The 15,733-nt window shown below is 40.2% G+C and overlaps 1 protein-coding gene across 1 annotated transcript in view; it reads left to right on the top strand.

Annotated features, from left to right (window-relative positions):
• The window catches only part of LOC119495900 (serine/threonine-protein kinase 32C-like), an 82,524-nt gene extending 69,745 nt beyond the window's left edge, over positions 1-12,779 (top strand). Inside the window, exons 9-12 of the mRNA XM_037782812.1 lie at positions 3,664-3,789; positions 4,064-4,192; positions 8,486-8,553; positions 10,755-12,779. Of these exons, the coding sequence (XP_037638740.1) occupies positions 3,664-3,789; positions 4,064-4,192; positions 8,486-8,553; positions 10,755-10,950 (519 nt within the window). The 3' untranslated portion in view covers positions 10,951-12,779. The remainder of the gene's footprint in view (positions 1-3,663; positions 3,790-4,063; positions 4,193-8,485; positions 8,554-10,754) is intronic.
• Positions 12,780-15,733: the final 2,954 nt, after the last annotated feature.

Here is a 15,733-nt window from a genome sequence, read left to right as displayed (position 1 = left end):
CAATGGGGTGTCATTTACTTTCAGCTCTTTCATTTAAATAGTTGGATTTAGCTCAGAGTCTAAAACCTGGGAATATTTTCGCACTGAGAGATAAGCATCATGAAATTGGGGCAATGGAATTTCGATTTACGTTGAGATGCCCCTGAACATTTCACTTCTCAGTCTCTTTTTTTCTTACTCAAGATAATCTGGTTTAGGATTTTGATGGTGTGGATGCGTTGACTTCTTTTCAGTTGCTATATTTTCTGCAGCCAGTATCTTCTTGATTTTTGGCAGTGTGCATTAACTCTGAAAATATGGATATAATTTGACAAATGTGCATGTTGTTAGGTGGCTAAAGTGGACTTATTTTACTCCAACTCTAGAGCTGAAATGATTAGCTGATTAATTGATCAGTCAATTGACAGAAAATTTATTGCAACTGTTTTGATAATTGATTAAGGGAAATGTATTTTCTCCCAGATTGCGGTCGCAGTTTTAATCACGATTAACGTTGTAATTTTAAACAAAACAAAACAAAAATGCAACAGAACTACCTAGTTAGGTTTAGTAAAAAACGGTAACGTCCGATGTTTGTTGCTAGCTAGCTTGCTAATTCCACCAATCTTCAACGCCACACTGGTTACAGAAAACGAGCCGAAGAAAATTGTCACTCGTCTGGCGATAGCTGTGCTTTCCTCTGCTGTGATAAGAGTGTGGATGAAGCATTAAGTTCTTAAATTTGACTCAGTTTCTTTGGCTCTCTATGCTTCATAAAGTTACTACTCCACTGTTCCTTTAGTCGTTACTGCAAAACCTCAACTCAGTGTGTCTGCGATTTGCCGCAAGTCGGTTTAGTACGGAAGTCAGCCCGTCGCTATGGCAACGGTACACATAAAAATGGACGTCCCTCTGACCATCCTGCTACGTTGATTTGAATGTGGATGTCCGTTCTACTCCTATTAAAAGTCTATGGTAGGGCGTGTCAAACTAGCCGATAGGCAGGTATTATGCAGATATGTTACTTTGTGACATCACCAAGTTACGGAAGAAAAGGCAGGCTTCAAGCAAGACGTTTAAGGCAGTTCAGGAGCTTTTTGTGAGAGAGAGTAACTCCCTTTGACGTGGACTTTGTGCTTTGTAACTTTGCAGACCTTTTACAAGCACAAAAAACTCTATAACACACTAAAGGAAAGGGAAAAAGCACAAAAGCATAACATGTCCTCTTTAATCAATTAATCTTGAAAATAATCTTCAGATTAATCGATAATTAAAATAGGGTTACCAAAGCATACTGTAAATATATGAAAATATAAATTAATGAAAGAATGAAGGAATGTGGACAAAAAATATATATATATATATTTCTCCTATTTTATTGAGATTCAGGTTATATTTTTGTTTAAATAAATTGAACCCTGACCCTCTGCCTGGACACAGATGGTCTTCCCTGTAAAGAGGATCAGGAGGGAAGCAGAGCAGTGGGGATATAGAGGTGAAATTGGGGTGCATATTGAGGTAAAAACCACTGAAGCCACAGGAACAGAGGATGAAGGTAGAGTAGGGGGACTGGAGCTGGAGGGAGGGAGGATGAGCCGAGACCCTCGGGGCAAAGGAGAAGAAAAACGACAGATGGGAATCTGAGGGATGGAAGCACAGAAACAGAGAGAGAAGCGATATATGTGTGACAACCTGTGTATTGCTGCTGATAATATTCATCATAACAAGTCATTTGACCTCATATTGAGGCTCAAACTGTTCTTACAACTGAAATTCTGCCAGTTGGATGAGATAATTCCCTTTGCGTCGAATGGAAATAAATCTGCTCAACAGTTTTCTTGTTATAATCGTCTACCTTATTCTGTTTGGTGTCAACATGTCATCTGAACAAGTGAAACTGTGCTGGAAACAAATGATCTAATCCCCTCTGGCAGTATTTCCTCACTCATTTTAAGACACGATTTATGTAGTATAAACAACGAGTACAAAAAAACGTGACTTGTTAGGAAGGATATTTTTTGGCAGAGTAAAAGTGTGAGCAGGAGAGCGTGCATGTGTTCAGTGTCTGAGAGACTGAGTGTCCTGGACGGAGCGCTGGTCTCTTCCGCTCTGCTGCTGATCGATTACCGTGTCTGGACTCCACTGAAACAGACGTAACTGGCCCTGCAGGAGAAAACCGAATCGACCTGTGACCAAAAGGAAGAAAATAAAGCACGGGAAAAGACTTAACATGACAACAAAAGCCACCTCCCGTTATTGTTGCCAGTGTTCACCCTCGAGGAGAAAAATGAAACAGATGGTATTCCATTAAAAACACAACCAGTTTTTATTTCCTCTCTGGAGTAAGTGACTCCAATTATGTGTGCCGTTCATCGGTCGCTGATAGCTGAAACAATTTTGAATCAAAACCTGATGAGTGGCTGATTTGATTAACAGTGCCCCCTGTTGGTTACTACATCAGTAAGGGTTTTAATTGAGCTGATATTCCTGTTGAAGTTTGATGCAACATAATTATACAGAAATAAACAAGAAATTTCGGAATAAATAAGATAAATAAATGAGCCAATAATTTGTAAATTATAATCAAAGAAAATCAAAACTCAGCTCATTATCGTGAAATGCATTTCATTATTTCATAATAACAGGGTTTACTGGACCTCATTATTTTTTCATTATAAACATTTTTAGTTAAAAAGAATATTTTTCGAAAGCCTGTGTCAAATTTTATTTCATATTTCTTTTCTTTTTTTAATTTAAGAAAACATACGTACATTAACAGTATGTACTTACAAAACTGCTCATATCAGGTGTACATATACAAAGTTTAAAAAAATAATAATAATACATATATATATGTATTTTTTAATTATTTTATTTCATACATAATTTTATATATTTATATATATATATAAATATAATATATATATACATATAATAAATATAATATATATATATACATATATATATATATATAGTTAGCTTGCTAGATAAGTTGCGTTCGTAGTTATGTTAAGCTAGGAAAGGTTACTTAATGTGTGTACTGTGTTGAATTACAACAGCATCCATAATGTCTTTTTTTTTAATTTATTTATTTAATATTGAATACTCGGGGCTCCATATTCATGCACATGCTTGTAAAGATAGCTTAACAAGGCTGCACATGCCACCTACCTAGCTGGCTAACTAGCTAGGCGGGGTTGTGAGCTTGTTTTATTACTTAGCATCAACGAGAAATGCCAGTCTTTGCAGCAGCGGCTAATTGGTTATCTTGACGATGTTCCTCTGAGAAAGATACAACTCTGAAAACGCTTTGGTAGTAGTGAAAATCTTTAATATCAAATGTGGAAGTTTTTATGGCAAGATAGTCTCAGTGAAGCCAGAAAGGATTAAATTCAACAGAATATTTTTTGCTCGTTGTTATGTTGACTTCACCGAGCCTTGCCACACACACACACACACACACAGTGTGGCACATCTTTTTATGTGAACTGCACAATAAAAAGGAAAGAAACAATTTTTTTGTTTTGTTTTTTCACCTGCAATTTGTCGAGTTTATTTCACCTCCCAGAGAGAGTGTCTGTGAGTGAGGAGAGAAGTTGTGAAGGTGATATTGCTACTCGGAGGGTGACATGATGTAGGTGACATTGCTGTGTGTGTGTGTGTGTGTGTGTCCCTTCCTTCCAGCTACTGACAGTGAACCCAGAGCATCGTTACTCAAGCCTGTCTGACATGCAGACATCTCCCTACCTCGCTGACGTCAACTGGGACGCCGTGAACGAGAAGAAGATGGAGGCCGGATTTGTTCCTAATGTTAGTGTGAAACAATCAGATATCAACACACACACATACAAATAGACACTTACAGTAAAAGCACACATATGCACTCCTTCATATTTGCTGATCGTAATGAGCACGTATAGCAACTAAATAATGCATTCATGTGTGTTATTCAGTACGTTCAGTCCAGTGTGTGCACTATGCATTGGTGCACTCTGTGGCTCCTTGTATAATGCAGCTGATTTATGACCCTGTGTGTGAGTGTTTGTGTTTCTAATTATCTCGTGTGCACCCTTCCTTCCTACAGAAAGGCCGCCTCCACTGCGACCCGACCTTTGAGCTGGAAGAGATGATCTTGGAGTCGCGCCCCCTCCACAAGAAGAAGAAGAGGCTGGCCAAGAACCGGTCTCGAGACAACAGCAAGGATTCACAGTCTGTGAGTGACGTCGTTGTTTGCGAACAGAGCTGCTGGTTGTACTGGAGTTGTCTGGATATAATGACAGTGCCTACCTGTAATGCCTCTGAGCACAGCTTTGTTTTATTGACTTTAATAGATTTATAATTTAAAAATACGTCATATCAGACTTGATTTGCAATAGGAAGACAAAGTTCTACCTTATTTCCATCGTTGATCCTGATGTTTTCACAATCCAGCAACCTTTACCAAGATGGAGACATGTATCCTATGTTGGACCTCAGAAATATTACAAACAAAGAACAGAGAAATTTGTTTTTTAAAGGTATAATATGCAAGAATTAACAAAAAAAAAAAAAAGATTTATGGACTAATCCCTCTCAATCATCACTTATGCCCCACTAGAATTGTGAGGTGGTATCTCTTTTCTTATTATTTTGCTTTACTCAGGACACTTTTGGGCATCTGCAAACAGCCTCCCGGGTGTGCAGCCCGTTCAGGTGGTCAAATATCGCCGCTTTGTCACGCCTCTCGGCTTCTAATACAGACTCACAAGTCCCCCTTTAGCTCTGTTAGATACAAAGCGGCCGTATTTCACGGATGGGAACGGGTTGTGTTATGTGCATGTGTTCCAGTCATCCCCATGCTCCTCTCTGTGCTGTGAGTGCAGCTATGATCGGTGTGTGTCTGTAGTTTGACGAGAGCAGCGCTGAGCCACAGCCAGCAGAAAGGAAGTCTGCATTCATTCAAAATCCCGGCAACACGGCATCTTCCCGCAGAGTTGTGCGGAGTTAGTTGTGTGTTTATTTGTGTTTTAAAACGTAACCGCCATGAAACAATCAGAAAATAACGTTTTATTTCTCTGATTCGCTGCTTTGTTCTCACTAACGCCGCTCCCTCTCTTCAGTCACTCTATAACTTGCTCAACCAACACCGCTGCTCTCTCTCTCTCTCTCTCTCTCTCTCTCTCTCTCTCTCTCTCTCTCTCTCTCTCTCTCTCTCGCTAGTTGAGCTGTGGAGGACTGGCCAGCTTTGAATGCTGTGTGTTTACAAACAGGAACAGACAACGGTTACATATTATACCTTTAATAAAAATGTAAAATTAAATCAGACAGTCAATAGGTACAAACAAGGTAGGGAGTATTCTAGAAACATCTCTGTGTGTACATGCATTTGTGTCTCTTAAAAGAATATTTAAATAGAGAGGTCACATTTCTCAGATTAACTTAAATCTGCACCATCTTTCATATTTCAGCTTTAGATACAAGAGATAAAATAGTGAAATGCTGCATTATGCACTAGCATTATGTTCTGTTGAGGAGGAGGATTTAGAAGCAGTGAGGATGAAGGTGGAATTCAAGATGTCACTGCATCTGTTGAAATGCCTTTATTCCCTCTGATGATAGAACGTAGAACACTATTTTTAGCTTTTGTCACATTTAAAATGGTTATTTTCCATTATACAATGCTATGATTTGCTGTTTCCTTGTTAATTTGATCTTTGTAGCCTTGTGCAGATCAGGTTAGTGTTATTTTCAGTATGTACGTGCTAAAAGCAAATGATTGTGAAGAGGACACCAGCACATGTGTCTGAGCAAATTATAACCTGCCGCATAGCAGTGTGTTACACATACAGTAGATACTATACAAATGAAGAGGCAGGGCCAGTCTCACAAATAACAATGCTGCTCAGGTTTGCCTTGGTCTCCGGTCTGTCAGTTCCTGTCAAAACTGTATATTTTTAGATTGGAGGTGAGCCAAAGCCCAGCATCTTTTCTTTTTCCTCAGCTATTGTGGATTATCTCAGCTCAGCAGACAAAATCAATAACGAATTGAGTCTTACTGTACAAACTACATGTAGCTGCAGGCCTCCTGTAAGAATGCTGACTGTTTGCATATTTTGAGATCATAAATATTCCAGGCCATAGTCTCTCCTTTACAGTCATACTGTGTATTTTGCTCCTGTTTTAAAACAAACTCTATCCTGAACAAGTGGAAATAAGAATATTACAGTAGGATATTATACAATTAAGGGATAATGTACAACAATGACCCGCTAGCTAGCTGTATATTATCCCGCTTATTACACGGCTACTTACTTAAGAAATCAATATTTCACACAAAATGGTCCACCAGAGTCCGAGATCAGAACTGTGCCCATAGCAACGGTCTGTTACACATGGCAACGGTCTGCTGTAAAGAAATAACAGACCGTAGAACGCCGTGATTGACCAATCAGAATAATCGAGTATTCAACAAAGCCGATTACCTGTCATACCAAAACAAAAGGATTTTGAAATTTAAAGGTGCTAAATTCGAAATTCAGAGCATATCTTTGGTTGATGGATTGCATCTACACCGCTCTCAACATGGCGACAGCTGAACCAGGCGGCTAGCAACTAACGGTGCTGACAGCACCAACAGTGCAAACAACGGCATCAGTGCTGACAGGGCTAACAGTGTTAACCTGAAGGGGGGAACCGGAGGATGGGTGTTACGCTTCTGCAATGACACCGTGGGTCGGGACGGCGCTTTCAGCGGTAACTGCCTTATGAGCGCCAAACTCGGATTACAACACACACAGAGGAAGAGTGACTTCATGCTCTGCTCAGGTAGACATTACTCCTCTTTATCTTTACATAGCAAATAGTTGTTTTCTGCGATATTAATGATCAGAATTTCAAATTTAGCACCTTAAAGAAATAGTTTTGAGAAATGCGCTTTTTTCGCCTTGAGTTAGATGAGAAGTTTGATACCACTCTCATGTCTGTCTAAGACATTTGTTAAATGTGCTAAAAGGTGTAATCTGAATTTCTCTGCTTTGTTGACATAGCTTTTCCGACCGCGCATGCTTTTAGTGTATGTTCGTGCATGTGAGCATGCCCCACTGGCTAACTCACGGCCGCCGCTCTGCACCGCTCTCATACGACAGATGATAACACCGTCCCGACTGACGGCGCTGTCGCGGAAGCGTAGCACCCACCCTGTTAGAAATGCTCCTAATCTTGTATTCAGCACCTTTAAAGCCATACAGAAACACAACAACAATTCACCCTTTTGCAAGGGTTTATGTGCCAGACTATGTCTTGGCTGGGAGCAGTAAGTTCCTGGAGTCTCCGCTGGTTGCCTGGCAACGGCTCGGTGAACAAATGGTAAATTGTCTTTGTTACACTTCGGGTAAAAAGATTTCAAGATACCTTGTAGAAATCGGTGAGCTTTAGAGGTACTGGTAGATGGATTTTTGTAACCTTTGGACGGAGCCGGGCTAGCTGTTTCCCACTGTTTTCAGTCTTTATGCTACTGCCTCCAGCTACATATTTACCACAAAGACGTGAGAGTGGTACCTATCTTCTCATCTAACTCTCAGCAAGAAAACCATTCAGCGTATTTCCAAACATTTCAACCTATTTCTTTAACTTACTTATAAAGCTCAAAACATTTGCTTGTTATAGCTTCTGACATTTTATAGCCTAAAAAGGATTAATCGATCATGAAAATAACAGAATATACTCCTTTTTTTACAATAGACTCCATCCTGAACAATGGGGAAAATATTACAGTAGACGTCTTCGCATTAAAAATGACAAATTTTGTGCAGAAATGAATGTCATAATTAATATATGATAAAGCCTGGGCCCGTCCTGATGTGCTCTGTGTACACTCAGACCAGAATTATATTCAGCAGCGGAGTCTCTTTGTCTCGTCTGTCTTGTTATGTTTGATTGAGACATTATTTACCACAGGCAGGAGATATCCTCTCTGTATTTATGAGAATCAGCCTGTTCCCATCAGACCGTCATCATGACATCAGTGTTGTTAACGTCAGTCCTCTGTGTGTGTGTGTGTGTGTGTGTGTGTGTGTGTCAAGTGTCATCAGCGTTGATCAGCGTGTGCAAGGAGTGTGTACCTCTAACAATAGCAGGGTTATGAGACTTGGTGTGTGTGAGTGTGTAGCACATACATGTGTGTGTGCCTGCTTGTGTGTGCCCCCATACTCCGTTATTACCAAGATTATTAAATTATGAAGCCTTCGCTGCTGTTGTCATGGCCTCAAGTGCTTTCGGAAATATGAGCTTCTATTTTTGTCTCGGGCCAAACATCCAATTTGAGGAGGGCTCACAAACAATTCATGACTTGTTTAAAAAGAGCAACGAAGGATAAAAAGGAAATGAGGAAAAAGACATTTTCACCTCAGAGGTCATGTAGTTGACTGATTCAAGTTGACGTAAAGTTTCCTCTGCAGTTTTTAATGATGATAACGAGGCTGATGTTGATGATGATGATGATGATGTTTTGTCTGTTGACTGCCTGCAGGAGAATGACTACCTACAGGAGTGCCTTGACGTGGTGCAGCAAGAGTTCATGATCTTCAACCGGGAGAAGTAAGAGAACACAAGAGCAGCAGACCATCTATAACACGGTGGTGATGCACGAACACACAGAGAACGTTATCATGCTGCCGGACCGAGTGCAAAGGGCAAAATATTACGAGAATTACACCAAATTTTCATTTTAAACAACATTAATTTGTTCTTCTTTGCTACCCTTTTGTTCAGATCTGGCATTAACATGCGTCTTGAGTGATCTTGTCACCAGTGGACAGTTTTAAGTACGCCAGTTCACACATGTACTGTACATCTCCACTTGTGATCGGATGTCACCTCCCCACTCTATATGCAAATAAACACGTACATCATTTCCATTTGCAAAGACAAAATGCTTTGTTTTTAATCGGCGGGAGGCAGCGATGCACTTCCTGTGCATAGTCTGCCGGAAATTAAAAGAAGAAGAAGGAGAATTCAAAAACATACATACTGGGTCTATTCCTTGGCGTGTTCCAGGTAAAACCAAATCGCCCAAGATGTTTGACGCACTCGTAATATTTCTCTTTGGGCTTTTCCAAATTTTCAGACGTTGCGGACTGCATGTTGTCACATTTTAATATATATAAATAAAAGAAATTTAATTTAGATAAATACTTTTCTTTTTACAATTAACACTTGAAATGATGAAGGCACTTGCAAATGACAAGGTAGTACAAAATGTAACACTTTGGTGTTTTTTATTTAAGATTTCATTAAACTTATCTCTGTCTTTTTACAAAATGAACCAAAACACTGACAAAGAGGAAGCTCTCCGGTAGATAATAATGAGAATATATATGACACAAAATTTAAATCATACCCTCTAAACTAAAAAGAAATCACCTAAAGGAAAGGCCCACCTAAAAGAAATCTATATCAGTTTAGGTGTACGCTATATTTCGAATATTTTCGCTGGGTTACTTTGCCGTCAAACAGCTGTACAGTCTATATTTCTGATGGGGAGCTGAAGCCGTTATCTACGCTCTCGCCAAAGCCATCAGACTCCATTGAAAAAAACAATAATTTTACCTCTTAGAACACGGGGGTTGCTGGTCTACCGCTGCCTCGATTGGTTAGTTTGTTTGTGTTATTGTGTGACTTTGGTTAGTTCGGATACACCAGAGTGGCACAGTAGCACAAACAAACTAACCGATCGAGGCAGCGGTAGAGCAGCAGCTCCTGTGTTCTCCGAGGTAACACTACTGGATTTTCTGGTCGCTTTGGCGAGAGCATAGATGGATACAACAGATTCAGCTCCCATTGGAAAGGGCTATCTGACTGAAAGGTAAAGCGGTGAAAATATTCTAAATATAGCGTACTCTTAAACTGATATTGATTTTTTTAGGTGGGCCTTTCATTTAGGGGGCTAAAATACGTTTTGCTGCCGGCCCCGTCCACAGCAGTACATTGCTTTGCTCCTGTATGGTAACTCCTGTCTGTCTCCAAACTGGGAGCATGATGACCGTCATCTACTGTAGGTCATACACTGACTATGGATAAATACCTCATACAACCCCACTATCCCACTAACCGCCCTAACACCCAAACTATCCCTTTAAGAACTTGTATCAGCTGCAGTATGTGAAGAGGCTCAGCAAATAGCCCTCTAATTTATGTCCAATATAAACTATAGAGCATATTATTCCAAACCAGTATGACAGCCAAGCCTCTTTAATGAAATGACTTGGATATGTAAATCATAGACGACAGAAGGTTTTTAAGAGCTCACCCTGCTGTGGCTAAATATGATGCATCTAATCTTTTATATCTGTCAGTAAAATATACTGTACATCATAAATATAGACTATGATGTCCATATATCATTGACTCTGTGTCCTCTCAGCAATGCCAAGGGAGGAATATTGGTTCAGTGCTGCTCTAAATTATTGCCTCATTTATTATTGACCGGGTCCTGCCACTGCAGCGTTGCTGAAATCCGTCTGTTTGGCAAATGTCTTATTTTATCCTTTTGCTCTAATTAATAGCAATCTACTTCTATTTATAACGGAGGGGCGTAATACCCAGAATTAGTGCTATATTATAGACCCAAGGTTTCCTTCTGCCCGTGTGTTTCATTTTGCTACTTTTCTGAGGAACAAATGTGCTCACGAGGATGCCTGTTCTTTACATTAAGAGGTTTCCATATGGTGTACATATGCATATACATATTCATGCAGGTTACATGATTATATATGTTTCTGTGTCTCCGTCTGTCTCAGGATGAACAGGCGTCAGGAGGAGGGTCAGGAGGAGGCCGGGGGCGATGACGCCAGCGGAGACGGCGACGGAGAGGCCGAGGCCGGGGCCACCGACGAAGATGCGCCCGAGCCAGAACCCGAACCCGAGCCGGAGCCCGAGTCCTCCTCCAAACTGAGCATGTGCGGCTCGGTGTGCTCCTCGCCCGGCAGCTGCTAGCGCCGCTATCGCCTCACAGTGACGATCGCAGGTCTCTCTGGCCGCTGCAATGTTTGTGCCATGCCAATAGATACATTCTCACCTCTCTCCTCTGTTGTAGCCAGGAGCGGAGGAAACAGACGCACAGCAGGGGCGACTGACGCACAGCAGGACCCCAAAATGGCTCCCACCATTTTTCCCTCCTTTTTTTTTTGTTCTGTAGCATCCTTCCGGTAGGGCATGAGCGAAGCAGATCTCCAGAGAGCCCCCCGCCTACTGTACCCATCCGCCCTAGAGTAAGCTAACTAACTATGCAATGTTACAGTATAGCATGACAAATAAGGTATCACTTACTAGGAGGTGTTGTTCACGAGCAGAAAGCCCCACGAGCATGATGACATCTCGGGCAATAGCAGTCCAACGGTTTTTGGGGGGTTTTTGGTGGAGACGCCTCCCCTCTCAGCCTTCCTGTTCAAAAATCTGATGGGGACGACTGAATTATTCAGCACACGCAGGCACTCAGTTTATGTTATTGCCTGTGTCTTCAGTTCACTCCCCCCCCCCCCCCCCCCCCCTCCAGCCTTTTTCATGTAATGTGTGCCCTAATTCAGAACAATTGTTTCTCCCGGAGCACCTTCCTCGTGTTGCAACACCTCTCCGAAACACATTTACAGTAAAGTGTGCATGGCTGTTTTCAGTCGGCCGAGAAAGCGTGGCTGGTTTCATGTTGTAAACCTGTTTAAAGTGGTGCCTGTTAATGATAATCAGTATTCGTTAATCACATTGGATGCATTAATCGGTCAGTTTCCTCTTTAAGTATTCTTTTTCTGAGCTTTGTTTTAGGACGATAAGGTACTGTAATCTATGGGGGAATCAGTACAGCAATCAGACTGAAAGATTTTGCTTGTCACTGTGTCTATAATGGTTACCAAGATGTAGTATTTTAGCCCTACGCCATGCTCAGAAACTGCTCTGGGGAGACTGTAAATGCCAATCACATCTTTTAAGAATCTATTAGAAAGCTCTGTTTACTCCACTAGACGCCATCATCTCTTTAAGTGCTTCGTTAGTATAAAGATCATCTCCCTGTAGAGCTTGTTTCAGGGCTGTACTTAAATGTGTAGCTGTTGGTACTTCAAATTGTATACACGAGTTAGTCTATTACTGTCATAGTGATAGTGGTACATTTAAGGTGGCGCCCATTAATCTCAGTGTGAACACCTGGGAACATGTAGCAACGGTTCACCTTAAAACCCTAAGGCCTAATAACATGAAAACCATGTAAATAGCATTACAGTATAGGTAATTAATCTCACCACAGTTTTATGTGGGACTGCGAACTCGACATATAAACTATAAAGGAAGAGCTGCGTGAAGCTTCGTACTGCTTCGTTCTGCTCTTCTTTCCAAGTGTGCAGGCACAACTTGTAGGCAAAATATGCCAAAGCTTTTCTACCATTTGCATAACCATTTCTAAGGAGCTGTGAGTGTGTGAGTGTGAGTCTCTGTTTTTCCCTGTATAACATAAAGTCAGTGTTCCTTCTGCAAGTGAAAACCATTTATACGATCATATTGTGATTATGTATAAAGTATCTATTTCAGGTAAGGGGGGGACCTTAAAGTAATAGACATTTTGGGAAACACGCCCAGCGTTGCCAGATGTACGATAATTATCGTATATGTACGATGTACGATCGATAACGCCCAAAAGTGCCATAATGTACGATCATTTAAAGGCCCCATATTGTAAAAAGTGAGATTTTCAGGTCTTTTATATTATAAAGCAGGTTTAAGTGCTAAATAAATACTGTTAAACTATCAAAACGCTCAATATACGGAGAAATACACACAGCCCGTATTCAGAAATTGTGCGTTTGAAACAAGCCGATTTTTGTCCATTTGTGATGTCACAAATATACAATATTTAGACCATTACAAGGTTTTAAACATAAACATTCTAAAGATGTTCTATTAGAAACACAAAATATAAGTATGAACCTGAAAATGAGCACGATATGGGACCTTTAACCATTTTGTGAGGCTTATTATTGGTAGTTGGTTTTAGTCCGCGCAGTCTCATTTGAATTAATTTCCAAATGAATCCTAAGTCTGTGTTTACGCATCCCTTCTTACCTGACATCTTTCCAGCCAATCATGCTTGTGGTAGGCTATGATGTTGATGAACATGACTCATTTGAAGAGAGCACGAGAGATAGCTCTGAATGCACCAGGAAGCCCACTTATTTATTTATTTATTTAATTAGCTTAGCTTATGGCCTTAACAGTGTTCATGCAGAGTATGAACAGGCTTCCAGTCGGGATGTCTTGTAATTTAATTTTGTACACGCATCATAGCTACGTCAGCTTGCTTTCGACAAAAAAAATGATTGGGTAGATTTGTGGGTGTGTCAAAAAGTTGGTTTAAATTTGTGTTTTGTAAATTTACACATATATTTGTTTATTTGTTCTAGTGGTTATGACTCATGTACGATAATTTTTCTCTGCTACAGAAGTTTAACTTTTCCCATCTGGCAACGCTGAATACGCCTATTGGCTGTCTTTACAAGAATTATATGAGAAGATACCACTTTCATGTCTGTGCGTTAAAGGGATAGTTTGGGTGTTTTGAAGTGAGGTTGTATGAGGTACTTATCCACAGTCGGTGTGTTACCTACAGTAGATGGCGGTCGGAGCGACCCCAGTTTGGAGCAACAGACAGGAGTCACCACACGGGAGCAAAGCGATGTACTGCTGTGGACGGAGCCGGCAGCAAAACATATTTTAGCCACCTAGAAAGAAAGGCCGACCGTCATCTACTGTAGGTAACACACTGACTATAAGTACCTCATATAATCCCCGAACTATCCCTTTAAGAATGCCTTCAGAAGCCTACAATTTACTTTCTGATTGAGCACCTTTAACGGAGCTCGACTGAATAAGTAACGAGTAATGTAACTTATTAATTTTGCTGGTGAGTAATTAGTTAAGTTTCTTTTCCAATGAGTAAAATGTAATGAGTAATTGATTACATTTCAAGTAACTTGTCCAGCACTGTAACAATAGTGATGGAACAGCAGATTAGCTCTGCTAGCATCAGCGCTAGCTTGGCTTCCTCTGTCAGCCACGTGACCCTCGTCTTTGCAGGTCGTCTTTAAGCTAAGCTAGGCTACTCGCCTCCTAGCCTCAGCTTCATGCTTCACTCACAGAGACATGAGACTGGTGTCCATCTTCTCATCTCACTCTCACAAAGAAAGCAAATTAGCCTATTTCCCAGAATGTTGAAGTATTTCTTTAAACACTATACATTATGATTAGATTAAGAAGCTTCTTTAAAGGGATATAAAGTGGCATCTTCCAAGTCTGCCAAAGTATATGATGAATTTAATAGTCTCGAGCCCTGCGCTTTTTTTGCATGTACCTTTACAGTATAAGCCTGTTTTTGCCAAAGCCTGGAGCTTGAGCCTTACTGGCTGATTTGTGCATGCACAAGCTTTTGGTGATGGCTCACCTGATTATAGACACAGTCCAAATCAGAGTATAACTCATAGATGTATATATACGTAGATGCCACATTGGCCGTGTCGCCGCCATATTGGGGAGGTCAGGACTGGCCTGTAAACATATACAAGTGAACGGGGGAGTTTCTCTGGATAAAAAGCACTTTAACGTTTAAATTTCTCAACTGATTTCAATGAGTCATTTTATATTCAAGGATTTATGATCTAGGAGGAGTAGAAAAAGACAGTTTTTCTCCAGCTATTTAACATTAACATTACATGAGCTGAATTACTTACATGGTGGAAAATAATTCATTTTGCTGAGAGTTAATGTTACTGTTCCAAAAACCCGACATGACATCAACTTTATTGTTTGCGATATTAGACACTCAAATTTTAAATACAAAATTATGTTAGACATGAAAATCTATAATCTAACATTAGATTTGGTTGAGGATTAGCTAACAATAGCAAATGCCAGCTAGAAATTATCTGATGATCTACGGAAGCAAATGTTTTGTAAAGATGTAACTTGAACTGTAATGTTGATGATGTGAAAAATTCTTAAAGGAAAATGTGTTATGACTATGTTATGAGTCCGAAAAATGTCTGAACAAAAGTCTGAAAATATCTGAAAAAGGCGAAAGAAAGGCCGAACAAAAGTCTGAAAATTTTTCAAAATAGGTCCGAAAAATGTCTGAAAAAGGTCAAAACAAATGTCAGAAAAAAGGCAGAAGAAAAGTCAGAAAAATGTCCAAAACATGTCCGAAAAATATCTGAAAAAATGTCTGAAAAAATGTCTGAAAAAGTATGACTTTCTAATACCATATCAACAGACAGACCGGCCGTTGAGCCATGAACTGTTCACCAAAAGTTTTATTTGTGGGGTGAATCTAACCTTCAGTACTCCACGTAAATAATTAACACTTGAATATAAAAACGACTCGCTGGAATCAGTTGAGAAATGTAAACATTATACTGCTTTCCATCCAGAAAAACAACAGCTCTCCTGTTCGCTTGTATGTGTTTAAAGGCCAGTCCTTGAACCATTATGGCGGCAACGTTGGCGTACAATCCAAAGGCCAATGGGGCATCTACGTATATATCCATATATCTGTGGTATAACTGGCCTGTGTGACTGTTTCTGGACAGTGAGTTTTGTGAACTTTAAACTGTACAAAATCGTATAATCCCAGTGTTATATGGACGGCATGATATTTTTAGATGATATGCAGTACCTTTTGGCATCCTGTAGGTTGTCTTAATGCTTTGTTGAAGTATACAGGCTCGTACCCTTGCTGGATGAG

The sequence above is a fragment of the Sebastes umbrosus genome, chromosome 10 (genome assembly GCF_015220745.1).
Source record: "Sebastes umbrosus isolate fSebUmb1 chromosome 10, fSebUmb1.pri, whole genome shotgun sequence".
In the NCBI taxonomy this organism is placed as follows: Eukaryota; Metazoa; Chordata; class Actinopteri; order Perciformes; family Sebastidae; genus Sebastes; species Sebastes umbrosus.
The sequence above is the reverse complement of the archived record's forward strand: the minus strand, read 5'-3'. Positions and strand labels throughout refer to the sequence as shown.